Source organism: Humulus lupulus, chromosome 8, assembly GCF_963169125.1.
Source record: "Humulus lupulus chromosome 8, drHumLupu1.1, whole genome shotgun sequence".
NCBI lineage: Eukaryota > Viridiplantae > Streptophyta > Magnoliopsida > Rosales > Cannabaceae > Humulus > Humulus lupulus.
This window is the reverse complement of record NC_084800.1, coordinates 51,724,152-51,741,386: the sequence shown is the minus strand read 5'-3', so window position 1 is coordinate 51,741,386 and position 17,235 is coordinate 51,724,152. Positions and strand designations below refer to the sequence as shown.

Here is a 17,235-nt window from a genome sequence, read left to right as displayed (position 1 = left end):
TGACCACCACGGCCAAGGAGTTCTCAGAGGAACTAGGGGGTTTACCCTATTTTTGCCGCTTAGGTCGGCGGGATTGTAAATCTTGAACTGTAATGACCATTTTGAACTGAGAACCACTTGTAAATGTTTTGTTTAGCTCTGCAGAGCAGTTTGTAATGAAAATCTCCATTTCCTTTTTATTGGTTTTATGCCTTAACCTGCTAATTACACCTAGAGCACATTTTTGACCAAAGGACTCGGGTAGCGAGTCAAATTTCTGGTCCACCGTTCACCGTAACTGTTCTGGGGTAGCCAGGGCATTACAACCCATCCATTCCTTGCCACTTGTCATTTCTATTGCCACATCATAATTTTCAAATTTTGGGGATAACATAAACAAGCATGGTTACAGGCAACATCCTTCCTATATTATTGATAGTAAGGTCGTAGGTGTTCGCAATTCCATGCTCGCGGTACTAGACTTCCATCCAATCTCGCCAACTTGTAAACACCGGGTCAGATGACTGACTCTATCTGGTAGGGTCCTTCCCAATTTGGCCCGAGCACGCCAGCTGCTGGATCTCGCGTTGCCAAGAATACACGCCTTAGCACCAAATCTCCCATACCGAATTTTCGATCCCGAACTCTTTTGTTGAAGTACCGGGTAGCTCGTTGTTGGTATGCAACATTTTTTAATTGAGCTTCGTTCCTTCTTTCTTCGATCAGGTCAAGAGCTTCTTTGAGCTGAGAGTGGTTCGAGGCTTGATCATAAGCGAGGGCTCGAATTGTGGGAATTTCGACCTCAATTGGCAACATAGCCTCGCAACCGTACGCCAGAGAGAACGGGGTATGTCTTGTCGATGTACGTGTCGTAGTTCTATATCCCCATAGAACTTGGGGCAATTCTTCAGGCCATCTTCCTTTAGCTTCTTCCAACTTTTTCTTCAACAAACTTTTTAGAGTCTTGTTTACAGCTTCGACCTGGCCATTCGCCTGGGGATGGGCCACTGACGAGAAGTTCTTTATAATTACATTTTTTTCGCAAAAGTTGGTAAACAGATCACTGTCGAACTGGGTTCTGTTATCAGACACAATCTTCCTCGGCATCCCATATCGACATATGATGTTTTTCACCACAAAGTCAAGGACTTTTTTGGAGGTTATTGTGACTCCCCACATCACTATGGCTGCTTTCTGGAATGACGACTGGCCTTACAAACCAAGACAAGTCTTTCCAGCGTGCTTTGTCCTCACTCGCACACTTCCTGGGAAAACTTCCCAGGAGGTCACCCATCCCTAGATTACTCCAGGCCAAGCACGCTTAACCATGGAGTTCTCAAGTGATGGGCTACCGAAAAGAAGATGCACCTTCCTGATATAGGTAGTACCCATCAATCCATTTAAGCCCTCTTCGACTGTGTAGTCCCATACCTACACAGTCTTAGAATCATTACACTTGACCTTCCCCAGGCGGTGTAGGATTGCACAGCTTACCCGGTCTTTCCCCTTACGGATCACGGGATTTTGACTGTCACAACTACTGCCCCAAATTTCCTAATAAGGTTTAGGACCTTGATTAGGAGGCCGGGAGGGCCATAATTGATTTAATATGTTATAAAATGAATATATGCATGTTAATTATATGATGATAAATGCATGCGTATGGGAGTATTTAAAATGATAAGGGCATTTTGGTAATTTGGCCTATTGGGTGCATATTGTAATTTATGAATGAAATTTCATTATTATGGAGATATATTCGAGCTATGCGGCATAAGACGATCTTAGATTATGAGTTAGCGGCTTTATCATAACGGGGTCATTTTTGGGGTAATAGAAATGTTTATTTGGTGATAGGCTAGGAATATTTGAGATCAGGGTGAAATTCTGGAAGTTTTGACTATAGTGTCCCCGGGGGTGTTTTCGGGACCCCAAGCACTAGGTTTTATTTGAGGTTACTTAAGCTTGAAGTAGCTCGACAGATAAGAACATACGTTAGAAACTTCTCGTTCTCTCTCAAAACAGTCTGTTTTACCGTTTGAGCCTTTTTGAGGGAATCTTGAGTTCTGGGAGTCAGAATCAAGCGAGGGTCGAGGCATAGCGATCCTAGGAAAGATTAGAAGCTTCTTAACCGAAGGATTTGATGAGAAACAACCCAATCAAAGGTAATCTAAGTTTGAAGATTTAAGTTTTTAAAGTTTCTAAGCTTAGAATTGGACTTTGTTAATTGTTGAGTTTTTGGTCGGTTTGAGCTTTGGGTTTTGAGGGTTTTAGAGTATTGGGAAGCTTGGGAACTTTGATTTGATGATTGGGGAATGTTTGGGTATGTTTTTGGAGGATTTGGAGTGCTTGAAACACGTTTGGGAATGGCCCAGGGTTGGGGGCCGCGGCCCTAGTTCGAAGAAGCAGGTGTCAGGAAGTGAGCCTTGCTGGGCGCTGCGGCCCTAGATGGAGGGCGCCGCGGCCCCTGCCTCAGAGAACCCTGGGGGTCGTGGCCCAAGGTGCTAGGGCCGCAGCCCTTGCCCTTTGCTCGTTTTGACCCCGGGAACTTAGTTATGGGCCTCGGGAGTGTCCCTACTACTTGGATTAGTTTGGATTGATCTCTTGGGGGCTAGATATTGGTGTGGAACCTTTGATTATCATGTTATTAATGGTGTTCCATATATGGTTATGATTAGGTGACCGCTAAGGGCTTAAAGGTTGATCGTTCTCAAGGATCGTTCTTATATTGGTACTAGCTCGAATCTGAGGTAAGAAAACTGCACCCTGTGTATATGTGACATGCATGGCTATTATGGATGCATGTTGGTTGATTATTGAGCATGACATGCATGGCTATTATGATGCATGTTGATTGGCTATTGAGTATGACATGCATGGCTATGAATGATGCATGTTGGACGTTTAAATGTAAGCATTGTTAGCATAATGAATGCTTGGTAAATCTTGCCCATTTGCATATAACTGTTGTTGAGGCATGCTAGATAATTATGTGTGATGCATGTAATGCACGTGAAACATGTGATAGGGCATGCCACGAACGATGAATATGAGATTGGTCAGAGCTTGAGTCTCTAAGTTTATGTATGATCATGACTGTGCTAGAAACTGTTTAGTAAGCATGCTGAATGCCCTATTCTTGGATAACTGGCATATGATACAAATTGATAGCATTGCTTACCTGTGTATGGACCGAATACAGAATCGACAAAAGTGTTAGTATCAGCTGTGAGGCTGTGACTTATTTTTCAGGCTCGGTAGTGTTTGGACACAGGTCAGGAAGCGCTGACTTACTTGTCAGAACGGCCTTAGCGTGAATCACGCAAGTCAACAGAGATTAGATCTAATCGATTACTAGCATTGAATGACTCAAGGAGCATTAATGCCTGACCGACCCTGAGGGTCGATGAATAAACAGAGCTTGAAGGCCAGTGGCTTACCTATCAGCCACTCTCTTGCTAGAAAACAGAGCTTGAAGGCCAATGGCTTACCTATCAGCCACTCTCTTGCTAGAAAACAGAGCTTGGAGGCTAGTGGCTTACTTAACAGCCACTCTCCCGCTAAAAGACAGAGCTTGGAGGCTGGTGGCTTACTTAACAGCCACTCTCCCGCTACAAAACAGAGCTTGGAGGCTGGTGGCTTACTTAACAGCCACTCTCCCGCTAGAATCATGTGATGTGCACCCATTGGTTTGAAAGCTTTATATTCAGTGTGATTATAATGATAATCATTTGATAATGTTTATGAAAATGGTTATGTTTTCTTGCTGGGCTTCGGCTCACGGGTGCTATGTGGTGCAGGTAAAGGCAAGAGGAAGCTGGACCACCCTTGAGTTGGAGGGCTTAGGTAATGACGTGTACATATGCAGCTGCTCGACCGCCACGGTCGAGGTTTAAAGTGGAACTAGGGTTGAACCCTGTTTTGCCGCTTAGAACGGCCTGTTGTAAATATTTTCTGTAATAAACTCTGAATTGTATTTTCGGGATCCCAATGTATATATTAAACGTTTTAGTGAAACGTTACATCCTAACCAAATTTTTAATCCCTAAACCGCTAATCATACTTAGTTTCACGATTTTGGCCAAATGACTCGATTAGCGAGTTTAGCACTGTTTACAAGGCACACCGTAACGGTCCCTGGAGTTTGGGGCGTTACAGTTATTGTCGCCAAAGGTTCAGCTTCTGTCCATTTTGTGAAGTAATCTACGGCGACTACCGCGTACTTTACTCCGCCCTTGCCAGTCGGAAGAGAGCGTATGAGGTCAATTCTCCATACCACAAATGGCCATGGGGAGGTCATCATAGTTAGCTCGGATGGTGGAGCTCGAGGAATTGTGGCAAATCGTTGGCACTTATCACACTTTTTTACGTAATCAAAGGAGTCTGATTTGATGGTAGGCCAGAAGTAACCTTGGCGTATGATTTCCCCCAGTATGGTCTCCACAGAACCCTTCATGAATTTCTTTTATGATTTTCTTAGCTTCGGGTGGAGTCACACACCGAAGTAATGGCATGGAATATCCTCTTCTATACAGCCTTCCATCTATAATGGTATAACGAGGGATTTGATACATCAACTTTCAAGCCTTGGTTCGTTCTTTCGGAAGGATGTCGATCTCGAGATATTCAACTATCGAAGTCATCTAGGTAGGCTCGGAGTTGATCATACACACGTCATCATGCTCTGGCTCGTAAATACTAGGTGCCGAGAGATGTTCAATTGGCACGACATTCAATTCGTCATTTTCAATAGAGGTAATGAGCCTGGCTAAGGCGTCCGCATTCGAGTTCTACTCTCGAGGGACCTGCTCTATCGCATAGAACTCGAAATGTTTCAATGCTGATTTTGCCTTTTCTAAGTACGCTGCCATTCTCGTACCACGAGCCTGGTACTCTCCCAAGATCTGGTTAACCACTAGCTGGGAGTCACTGTAGCAATGTATTGCTTTAGCTTTGAGCTCCTTGGCTATACGAAGTCCTGCCAGTAAAGCCTCGTACTCAGCCTCGTTATTCGACGCGCTGAAGTCAAATCTCAAGGCAGAGTGAAATCTTCTGCCTGCAGAATTGACCAAAATTACTCCTACCCCCGACCCGTTTTCATTAGATGACCCATCGACGTAAAGTTTCCACAGCACGTGGGCCGGGGTTGTAACTTCATCGTTGGTCATGCCAGTACACTCCACTATGAAGTCTGCCAAGGCTTGCCCTCTAATGGTCTTCCTTGGATGATAGGTGATCTCGAATTGCCCGAGTTCAACGGCCCATTTAAGAAGTCAACCTGAAGCTTCCGGCTTAGACACTTGTCTTAGTGGTTGATCAATTAGTACATGGATGGGGTGCGCTTGAAAGTAAGGTCGAAGTTTTTGAGATGAGTGAATTAAGCTGAGAGCTAGCTTCTCCATCAAGGGATATCTTGATTTTGTCCCCAGTAACCTTTTACTGACGTAATACATGGGTTTTTGCACCTTTTCTTCCTCTCGTACGAGTACTGCACTTATGGCATGCTCGGTCGTAGCAAGATATAAGTACAGAACTTCTCCCGTAATAGGCTTTGACAAGATAGGGGGTTCTGCGAGGTGTTTCTTGAGTTCCTGAAAAGCCAACTCGCATTCCTCTGTCCATTCAAATTTCTTGCCTCCCCTCAACAGGTTGAAAAACGGAAGACAACGGTCTGTAGATTTTGATATAAACCTACTTAGTGTCGTCATCCTGCCTGTCAAACTCTGGACATATTTGTGTTTTTGAGGTGAAGGCATATCGATCAGGGCTTGGATCTTATCCGAATTATCCTCTATTCCTCGAGCATTTACAATGAAACCCAGGATTTTTCTTGAAGATACTCCGAAAGAGCACTTCTGAGGGTTAAGTTTCATGTTATATTTCCAGAGCACGGCAAAGCATTCTTTGAGGTCATCAACATGCTTATTGTTAAGTTGAGATTTGACTAACATATCGTCAACATAAACTTCCATGTTGTTCCCTATTTGCTCTGAGAACATCATGTTCACGAGCCGCTGGTAAGTGGCTTCAGCATTTTTGTGCCCGAATGGCATGACGTTATAACAATATAACCCTTTATTTGTTATGAAGCTCGTATGTTCCTGGTCAGGGGAATGCATGGCAATCTGGTTATATCCAGAATAGGTATCCATAAATGACATTAGTCCATGTCTTGTCGTGGCGTCCACGAGCTGGTCAATCCGTGGTAAAGGAAAGCAATCCTTAGGACAGGCGTTGTTGAGGTCTGAGTAGTCAATTCAGGTTCGCCACGTTCCATTAGGCTTCGGGACCAGTACCGGATTGGCTACCCAATCGAGGTAAAAAGCATCCCTAATGAATCGATTTGCCTTTAACTTGTCAACTTCCTCCTTTAGGGCCTTTTTCCTAACGTCATCCAGTTGTCTTCGCTTTTGTTGCTTCGACGGGAAGCTTTTTTCGATATTTAGCGCGTGACTCACTATATTTGGACTTATTCCTACCATGTCTGAATGTGACCACGCGAAGACATCCTGGTTTTTCTTCAAAAAGCAAATTAATTGCTATTTAGTTTCTTCATGGAGGTTTTTCTCGTCCTTTACCGTTTTCGTGGGGTTTGATTCTTCGAGCCTGATTTCTTTGAGCTCTTCTAATGGTTCGAGATCAGCTCTTTCCTCCACTCTTGGGTCGATTTCTTCATCTATCTCCAAGATTGTCCCATCTTTATTCTGAATAATGACGAGCGTTTGTGTGCTTACCTGCTTCTTTCCTCTTATGGAAATGTTATAGCATTCCCTCCCGGCCAACTGGTCTCCCTTCAATGTCTCGATGCCACTAGAAGTCGGGAACTTGATGGCCAAATGCCTTACAGACGAGACTGCCCCCAGCCCTACTAGGGCGGGTCTCCCGAGCAGCACATTGTAGACTGATGGCGGGTCCACTACTACAAACTCCATCATCTTGGTTGCTGAGACTGGATAGTCTCCCAAGATTACAGGGAGTTCAATGGACCCCATACAGGCAATCCCCTCTCCTGAAAAACCGTACATGGTTGTTGCACAAGCTTTTAGGTCTCGAAGCGCGAGTCTCATCTTTTCTAAGGTAGCCTTATAGAGAATGTTCACTGAGCTCCCATTATCAATGAGAACTTGGTGAACTCTCTTATTCGTGAGCTGGAGAGTGATGACCAGTGGGTCATTGTGGGGAAACTAAACATGGGACGCATCGTCCTCAGTAAAGGTTATCAGCTGAGATTCAATCTTTTGGCACTTTGGAGCTCTAGGTTCGGGTTCATAGGGGGACCCGTCCCTAGTTTTTAGCTCGTTCACATATCGCTTTTGGGCATTCTTGCCCGTCCCTGCGAGATGAGGCCCGCCCGAGATGGTTATCACATCTTCTCCATCAATCGAAGGGGCCCTATCCTTTTCTCTAGCTCGAGAATTATTGTTTTGAGCAGGCGGTGGCGCAGCTGCCCTCTGGCTAGTAGAAGCCTGATTATTATTCTGATTCCTGACATACTGTCTAAAGTATCCTCTTGAGATCAGTCCTTCGATCTCATCCTTCAACTGCCTGCATTCATCAGTAGTACGTCCAGTCTCTCTGTGAAATCGACAGTACTTGTTGGAGTCTCTCTTGGACTTCTGGTTTCTCATGGGGTCTGGACGCCTGAAAGGGACCTGGTTTTCATTAGCCAGGTATATATTCTCTCGAGACTCGTTGAGCTCTGTGTATACTTTGTACACGGAGAAATACCTTTCCCCTTTCTTCTTCTTTCCCCCTTCCGCCTCGGGGTTACTTCCTTCATTCTTCTTCCTTTTGGAAGAGTCTTCTGTAGGAGGTTTTGAAGGTGATGGGTCTACCGAGGCCGAGGCAAAGTTTATGTTTATCGTTGTAGTTACGGGCTGAGAGGTCATATTCAGTGTTGACTTCACCTCTTCTACATTGACAAACCTTTGAGCTCGCCTATTAAACTCGGTTAAGGACCTCACAGGTTTTCTCTGCATATCATCCCAGAGGGGACTTCCCGGCATTACCCCAGCTTGGACGGCCATTAGATGACCGATGTCGTCTACATCCCGAGCTTGAGCGACTTCCAGATTAAATCTTGTTAGGTAGCTCTTCAACGTTTCACCCGGCTGTTGCCGAACGTTGGTCAGGGTCGATGCCTCGGGTCTTACCTCGATCATGGCTCTAAACTACTTTTTGAAATCTTTTGATAGCTGATCCCAAGAAGTGATTGAATGCCTCTAATATTTTTCGAACCAGTTTTTTGCTAATCCTGTAACGATGCTGGAAATAACATACATCTGAGCTCGTAATCCACATTACTCGCTCTCATTATGGTGTTAAATGTACTCAATGACTGTACGGGTCAGATTTCCCTTCAAAAGGCGGGACATGAGGAATCTGAAACCCTTGAGGAAACAGAGTGTTGGAAATATGGGGAGCGAATGGTTCGAGCTCCTCATTAGAATCCTCATCCCGACTCCGACCTCGCTCATTCTGCAAAAGCCTAAATTCCCTTTCCAGCTGGTCAATTCTTTCTTGAACCGGGTCCGTAGGGGGTCTTGCCTGAAATTGGCTATCATTGATCACAATTCCAGGCTCGCGCCTTCGCAGGGGATCTTCGCGCCCATTTAGGCGATCTCTCAGGTCTGGGTTCGATGGATTACCACTACCCCGATTCTGATTCAAGTGATCCTGTAGGTCGGAGCGGTTCCTATGGTTTCCAATATTTCTTCGTCCTTGATCATACTTGCTGACTGATCTGGCGTCCCCTGAGTCGTCACGGCGAGGCTTGTCGCATGATTGTTCCGAGATGGATTTCTTTCATGCTACCTCGTCTCTGCAGCGCAAGATCGAGACATTTAGCTTCTCGCAGGTTGGTTGCCTCTCCGTTCTCTAGCAGCCTCTATATTCCCCTGTTTCCGTCCTACTCGCCTTGCCTCATCACCCTGAATTGGTTGTGCGTTCCTCCGAGGTGGTGAGGGGTATCTTATCGGTGACGGCAGGAACCGTATGGGTGACGGTGGCTGCCAACCATTTCGGGGCCTGGATGGCCCCGAGTTCGCCCATGCTGACTCGGTAACATTCTGCGTGTTACCAGGAACCTGAGTCCGAGCCTCTGCATGGGCTCGGTTATTCCCAGTTTCTACTGGTAACTCTGCAGTCGAGTTAGCCGGAGCCCTAGCTCGAGCGTTTCTTCGGGGTCTCGAGGGAGAAGGTTGCTTTGTTGGTGGACGAGGTTGCTCCGTTCCTCTTGTGGCAGCGTTTTTCTGAGGTCGCCCACGAGGCCTGCGGGGAGGAACATGAACGTCCTGTGGAGGTGGGTCTTGGTTCTCCTGCAGAGGTTGAGGCTGAGCCGCTTGCGCATCCGCGGCTAACCTAGCCAATTCTTCGTTCAGCTTCTTGGCTTCAGCCAACTGTTTTCTTAACTGTCGGTTTTCAAGTTCCACAATGGGGACGTACCGTTCAGGATTATAGTACATGTCCTCATCGTCCCTCGGCGCCGGAGGTGCCGGAGGTGCCGGAGGTCCTCGAGAATCAGAGGACTCACTTCTCTCATCAGGTTCAGGATTCGTCATCGGCTGCTTCCCAAGGCGCCGTGGATCGTTTTCTTCAAGAATATTCTGATCATTTCCGGCCATAGTTAATCAGGGATGTATTGCTTAAGGCTCTCAATGAAAGCACCAAACTGTTGACGCCATTTTTCGTCAACTTAAAATGTAGAGCAGTTAAACAACAAGAACTATGACGCAGATAAATAATACAGAATAACAACAAGAATTTTACGTGGTTCAGCAGTTAACTCTGCCTAGTCCACGAGTTAATGTTATTAAGACTTTGGATATTTCAGGAAATTCTTCAGGGATGAATTCTCCATAAATTCTCTCAAGATATCAAAAATCCCTCTTTTTACTAAAGTTCATGACCTCTCTATTTATAGAGGGTTTTTAGAGTTCGTTCCCACATATTTCGGGAAGATACTCATTTTCATTAATGGGAATAATGACATTAAATTATGTAACTCCTATATACAAGGAAACGTCCCCTGAAGACCATGGGCATATAACAGGCTAGTTAATATCCCTTTAATGTAGGGAAGTTACAACAATAAATATCTTTTGGATGCATGGACTGTGTCTCATCTGATGACCCACTAAGTCGTTCGAGGTCGGCAATCAGCATCGTGCTAGTCTAGGTCTTTAGGTAAATTATGAGCTATGAAAATTTCCCCAAGACCAGCTCGGAGCAGGTAAATACCACCGAAGTCGTTACATTCCAAGCTCATACCCATGCCAAGCTCGGGCTACTTGATCCGAAGATACCCGACAATGGATATACTCCGATGCTATGTCTTTCGAGCTTAGAAAGAACTTCGAGGTTACATTATCTTCGAGGTTGCCACCTTACTTCGAGGGTTTGGCATCTGGACCACGAATATGCACTTTAGCTATCGCGAGCTCACACCTGGCGAATCCAGCTTTCGATGTCACGATCTCAGGTTTCAAAATCTGAGTGTAACAATATCAATAACTATTTTTAACTAACTAAATGGAACCCCGTAAAGATTCATCACCCCAATAGACTTTATCCTATCCCCCTCCCCATTTCCCCACTCTATTGGCATCACTACTTCTAAGTTCGATCCTTCTCCCTATACCTAAGGATCTTTCTACTATCATGATAAATGATTTGGCATATTGACATTATTAATACCTTATATTAATTAAAAACATTTCATTAACACCCACGTGTTTAACATTTACATATTAAGGTGCAAAAAGAGATTCTTTATATATTTTTTTAAATTACACTTTGGACATTTTTATTTTAATATATATATTTTATTAATTACAGTAAAAATAAAATAAAAAATCTATTATTGAAATATAAATAAAATGGCAAGTATAAATTGCCACAAAAAAATGGCGAGTATACATTTTTATTAAAACTTATAATAATATTCTTTAGTTTTTAAAGAAAGCTTCCTAAAAATTATTACCTATTTCTAAAAAATCATCAAAATAGCTCTAAAAATAAAGTACAAAGCACTTTATAGTGCCTGATAACACTTGACGCGACTTAACATAATTAATATAATTTAATCTCGCACCTTTACATTATCCAATTAGAAAACACCGGTCCAAAAAAAATTATTTGTTGTGTATGAAAATTGTTAAAAAAACTATAAAAAAAAAAGTCGATATCGTACTTTACTCATAATTATATTTTTTTTAACAAATATTAAATTTATAATATTTTTGTGAACCAGTAACAAAAATCTTCAAAAATTAAACATTTTCCTACTAATGTGAAAGAGACCCATAAACAAAAACAAAAATATTCAAAAAATAAAAATAAAAGAAGATAGTAGAAAAACAGAGGGAAAAAAATACAATACTTGTAGTTGATAATTTCAGGCTATATGTTTTTTTTTTTTTTTTTTTTGTGTTTTTTAACGTTTATCAATAGACAGTATCATTGTTAAAAAAAACAATCAATAGACAATATCACGAGGCTCTATATTGGGCTTTTAACAGACTTTCGCTAGGCCCAAAATGATTGGGCCAATTCCAGGCTCAAATCAACTGGGCTCAAGTCTGAAGAGCCATCCCCGGCCATAGCTTCGTTCGTCGCCATTTTCAAGCGTCGAGTTCGATTCTTTCCCTCTCATGGCACCTCCGCGAATTCTTCTCTGCGGTGACGTCTTGGGCCGCCTCAACCAGCTCTTCAAACGATTCGCAGCGGTATCTCTCTCTTTTTTCTTTAGTTTTCTGTTCCCATATTAGGCTCTTGTGATCTCAACGAGTTAAGTCGGTCCAGGTCAATAAATCGGCGGGTCCATTCGATGCCTTACTATGCGTAGGACAGTTCTTCCCAGACTCGCCTGAGAGGCTCGACGAGTTCACGGAATACGTCGAAGGCCGGTCCGAAATCCCTATTCCCACTTACTTCATCGGCGATTATGGTGTTGGTGCCCCTAAAGTCCTGTTAGCCGCTTCAAAGGAGTCCGGAAACCAAGGATTCAAGATGGACGGCCTGAAAGTTTGCGAGAAACTTTACTGGTTGAAAGGCAGTGGAAAGTTCACTCTCCATGGTATGCTTTATTAGTTGTTACTTGTTTGGTTACTCAGAAAACGGGTGGCTTACTAAAGTTTTTTCTAGTAGTTGCAACTTGTATTTGACTGGGTACGAATACCTATTTCATTGGCAATTAGTTATTACTCCCTGTGTGTGCTAGTTGTTATGAGTTTGAGAGGTGTGTGTTTATAGGTGTAAAGTAGGCACGGTAGAAAGACCATTGTCGTGGCGGATGTTTTGAATTGTGGCTATCTTTTAGGCTATGATATTGCTAATAACCATATTTGACAAGGGTACGTGTAGTTTTTCCCAGGAACTTCCTGAGTTTTTGTTGGCTAAATTACTGAACTTTATATAGGATTATGTGTGGCGTATTTATCTGGTAGGCATTCTTCGAGTGGTCAACAATTTGGGACATACAGTCAGGATGATGTTGATGCTTTGCGCGCAATTGCTGAGGATCCTGGAATTGTTGATATATTCCTTACATATCCTTTTAATTTCGTAAGGAGTATAAACTATCTTCTTCTTTTTGTGTGACTTGAATCTTGAGGTATTTTTAGTGTAATCCTTAATTTATCATCACTAATGAATGGCCAAGTGGGGTTACAAATAGTGCATCAGCATCTGATGTTCCCCCTGGAATCTCAGAATCCTCGGGTAGTGACTCCACAGTTGCGGAGTTAGTATCTGAGATCAAGCCACGGTATGTGATTTTGGAGATTACTGCTTGAAAATGATTGTCAACGAGGGAACCTAATCAACCCGCATTTCATAATGCATATTGACAATGGCATTGTGTGCTGTACTAAGTTTACGTTTAACTAGCTGCTTTCAAGCCTATATGATTCAGCTAAAAATTAGCATCCATGTTCAGTATGAATTATAAGCTGTTATTCTTCTGATTGAATTTTGTTGTCTGTGGTAGCTATCATATTGCAGGTGTCGAGGGCGTGTTCTATGCTCGGGAACCTTACTCGAATGTTGATGCCGTGCATGTGACCCGCTTCATTGGTCTTGCTGCAGTTGGAAATAAGGATAAGCAGGTGTGTTCATTCATCTAAATTTATACATCACTTCCCTCTTATGATAGATATTATTATAGTGCTCTTAGATTTGGCGTTTCACATTTCATAACTCTCAGTTTTATTTCTTCCCCTCAGAAATTTATCCATGCAATTTCTCCAACTCCTGCATCAATGATGTCTGCTGCTGAGATTAGTATGAAGTCAACAAACACTACCTCATCTCCTTACTCAATACCACAGATGGTTGATGGAAATGAATCTACAAAGAGATCTAGCGATAGCGTTACCGATTCACAATACTGGAGATATGATGTCTCCACAAAAAGGCAGAAACAAGGCGCTGGAAATGGTGATAAGCTGTGTTTTAAATTTGTGTCCTCTGGCACTTGTCCACGAGAGGAAAATTGTCACTTTCAACATGATATGGCTGCAAGGGAGCAATTTATGAGGGGCGTTTGTTTTGATTTTATTAATAAGGGGAAATGCGAAAGAGGTCCAGATTGCAACTTCAAGCACAGTTTACAGGAAGAAAGTGAAGGCGATTCTCACAGGAGACGAGGATCTGATAATGCTTCAACTAATAGGTTGGTTTGTCTTTTTTTTTTTTAATTATCATAAATCATCCTTTAATTTATTGGGCGTACGGTTCAATTTGGTGTTAGTTTGATTCAAGATGCTTCTGCTATGTCTTATTGTCTTTGATTAATTTTGTTTGTAAATTATGTTCATTTTTATGACAATGTTATGTACACAAGTGTTCAGATCAAAAGAGTGCTGGTTTTGTATGTCAAGTCCCAATGTAGAGTCGCATCTGATCATCAGTATTGGAGAAAATTTCTACTGTGCATTGGCTAAAGGGCCACTCGTGAAAGACCATGTTTTGGTGATTCCAGTGGAGCATTTGCCTAACACTATTGCTCTGTCCCAGCAGTGTGAAAGTGAGCTTGATATATTCCAAAGTAGTCTCAAGAAGTTTTATAAGAACCAAGGGAAGGAAGCTGTTTTTTTTGAGTGGGTTTCAAAACGAAGTACACATGCTAATCTCCAGGTAAACGGTTTTTGTATATAAGTGTCTTAGTTGGAGTTGTATTATCAAAACATGGAGAATTTTTTGTTATTTGTATCACAAGTTGCATGAAATGTGCTTGCTTTGTTCTGTGGGCACACACACATAAATGCAGAGTCAGAGTACTGACTTATAGTCTCCTACTTCAAAATCACATTTTCACACACTTACAGCCTCAAGACTTTACTTTTGCATAAATTTGAGTATTTAACAGTCCTGTGTTGTTATTTGGATTTGTACATTGTGTTTGCATGGGATATGGATCTTTTTCTTAATAGTTCCGTAGAAAATTATTATGGTACATGTCCACTTCATTAAATACAAAACACTGAGTGTTTAGCGTTATATTATTCTCTTCAAATTTTTGAGTCAAGATATGTACCAATTTGTAGAGATCAAAGTATGTTATATGGATTTCTTTTTCCCCTCCAATTATTTACATAATTTTATGTACAATTGTGTAGGTCATTCCTGTTCCATCATCCAAGGCAGCTGCTGTTCAAAATATATTTAATTTTGCTGCTGACAAGATGGGCTTCAAATTTGCAGTCATGAAATGTAAGTTAATGTTGTGTTAGGTATTTTTGGTCTGAATGGTGGAAAGATGCTAGCTTGGATACTATAGATTCCTTGGTTGTATCGAGATAAAAGGTTTTTCTAATTATTTTTTATTTCTTAATAATTGGAAGTATGCAGTTTAATATACATCTGTGTCCATCTCTGGATTTATCAAGGAAGTGTCGTCTAGGCTGTCTCCATATCATATTTACACTATGTATATAGTTTAAGCTAGAAGTGCTATTTAATATTTTCTGTGAATTTTTTCCCAAATGAATGCGGTTTTCAGTTTTCACTGGTGTTAGTTTTTTGTAAGGTCTGATAATTAATACTTCCTCACTTCTCTAGATTTATGTTGCTTTATCTCGCTATTGCAGTCAATAATAATTCTGATGGACGAAATTATCTGAGGACACAGTTTGACAGGAATCTTAGCTTTTTCTATGCTGAACTCCCTGATGGCACTATTTTGTCCCATGTGGTGGAAGAAAATGAGAAATTCCCAGCCCAATTTGGACGCGAGGTATTCCATAGTTGATGTCATCACTAATTTGCTCCTGGCATCTACAGCAAACTTTGTTTCATTTGAATGTGAACTTTCCTCGTATTTTTTTTAGACATGGATTCAAACCATCTCAACTTTGGATTCTGTTTGTGTCTAATTTCGCAACCTTTTCATCTCGCCTTACTTTATTCATTCTGAGTAGTGAACCAAATCTACCTTTTTATAGTTCCTGTCCAAGTTTTTTTTGGATTTTTTCTGGTAACATTTAATAATGTGTTAAAACTACATGCAAACTATGACCTGGAAACTGAACGATCAGTTCCGTATGTCACATACTCATCTTCCTTTCTATTAAACTGTTTGTTAATTGTCTTTTACATGTAACATTTGCAGGTTCTGGCAGGCTTGCTGGGCATGGCAAAGAGAGCTGATTGGAGGAATTGTACTTGCAGCAAAGAAGAAGAGACGGAGATGGCAGGCGACTTCAAGACTCAATTCCAAGAATTTGATCCTAACGAGTGATTTCTAGCAGGAGGTCTAGTTCTGGCAATCTTTAGTTAACAATTCTACGTGTACTTTAAATCAGTCTCTCCACCATTTGGTGATCAATGTTGCTCAAGCCTGTGATTATCATGTTGTCACTTGAAAGTGCAGGTAGACTGTGTTCTAGAACTGACGTACTGGTTTAGATGACCACCATTCTTGGTTGATCTCGGTTCAAATTCATTTTAATTCAATTTTGGGTGGACAGCCCCCATCTCCTTCGCCAGGTTGACTGGGACATTGGTGCGAGTATAGCTAACACAGTGAATACTAATTCAAACCCCATTCCCCGTTTCCCATTTTTTTTGTTCTATTATTGTCCTAGGCCTTTGGTGTTCATATTTTGCAGCTATGTATCTTTATAGTTTATTACACTAGGCGTTGTAATTTTGGTGCCACTCCTTTAAAAAAACTTGCTATAATTTTATTGCATTCTTGGTGATGATGAGATTTTAATTTTTATATATTCACATCTGGAACGTGTGCGTCTAGAAATTTCGTTCTATGTAGCCCTCCAGTTTTGTTGGAATTGAGATTCAATAATTGAGTTGTTAAATATAAGTTAAAATTATTGCACAACACATGAGTCTTGTGTATTATTATATGGTATTTTATTGAAGTTAAGTGATCTCAGTGTGGTGGAAGATCTGTAAGTGACTTGTTAGCATTGCTATTCAGCCCAAAAAAAAAAAGAATTAGAAAAGAAAAAATACTATAACAGTATTACACTAGTCTGAATTGAGCTATAATAATAGGATTTCTAGAGGGCTCACAAAGAATAGGCCCGACCCAAAAGTCGACCTGGGTGGCCCATGACTTAGTATACGAAATTTCCTATCCAATAAGATAGTTGCCTTGAGAGTTATGCCAAGAATGGTGGAGGCATTGGAAGTCATGTGAAGGAATATTCATTTATGAAGGGTATCTTTTCAGCCTTAAAAAAGTGGGAAAAAATGAAAGTAACGCAAGCGATTGGATAAGTAAAGAAAGATAGAGCAAAAGGTAGACAGAAATTGTGGGGTAAAGAGAAAAAGAGTTAGTTGGATTGCATGTTGCACATGGTTTTGATTTGATTAAAGAAAAAAGTAGCTAAATCCTTTTGAGGTTAGCTCCAATTCCCAACCCTACCTGATTATATGGATTGTGCTCTCTCTATATAAAAAGGTTTTAGTTGGAAAAGAAGCTCATACATAGGGATGCCAGTCACAGCTAAAGTTCTGCATTTACTATGTATTAAAGCAACAGTGCCAGGAAGCAAAGAATTGCAAAGGGAGGAGTGTTGGGCAAGGAAACCATGGATCACATGGTGTTTTTATAAGCTTTGTAAGGGAGTTTTATTATGACAATAATTTATATTCCCAGTTGTGTGGAGCTTCAACCCTTTTCTATATACATACATGTATAATGTATGAAAAGAGAAACTAAAAGAAAAAGAAAAGAAAAAACCTTGACAAATAGTGGGTACTCTCTAGATTTCAAGTGGACCAATAAATACA

At 41.6% G+C, this 17,235-nt stretch overlaps 1 protein-coding gene across 2 annotated transcripts; it reads left to right on the top strand.

Annotated features, from left to right (window-relative positions):
* The first annotated feature begins 11,554 nt into the window (after positions 1–11,554).
* On the top strand, positions 11,555–16,181 carry LOC133797217 (zinc finger CCCH domain-containing protein 64). 2 transcript variants are annotated; one of them, XM_062235051.1, is made up of 11 exons: positions 11,555–11,705; positions 11,782–12,055; positions 12,398–12,527; positions 12,626–12,745; positions 12,968–13,085; positions 13,203–13,651; positions 13,830–14,115; positions 14,598–14,691; positions 15,069–15,214; positions 15,590–15,731; positions 15,851–16,181. In XM_062235051.1, the coding sequence occupies exons 1-10, from the start codon at positions 11,631–11,633 to the stop codon at positions 15,716–15,718; spliced, it is 1,821 nt and encodes a 606-aa protein (XP_062091035.1). In that variant the 5' UTR covers positions 11,555–11,630; the 3' UTR covers positions 15,719–15,731; positions 15,851–16,181. The 2 variants fall into 2 exon arrangements, with proteins under 2 accessions (XP_062091035.1, XP_062091034.1); XM_062235050.1 differs by having other exon boundaries at positions 15,590–16,181.
* Positions 16,182–17,235: the final 1,054 nt, after the last annotated feature.

Coding starts and splice junctions, on each gene's coding strand:
- LOC133797217 (XM_062235051.1), top strand. CDS start 11,631: ATGGCACCTCCGCGAATTCTTCTCTGCGGTGACGTCTTGGGCCGCCTC. Junction 13,086..13,202: donor TTGGAAATAAGGATAAGCAG/GTGTGTTCATTC, acceptor TCTTCCCCTCAG/AAATTTATCCATGCAATTTC. Junction 14,116..14,597: donor GTACACATGCTAATCTCCAG/GTAAACGGTTTT, acceptor ACAATTGTGTAG/GTCATTCCTGTTCCATCATC.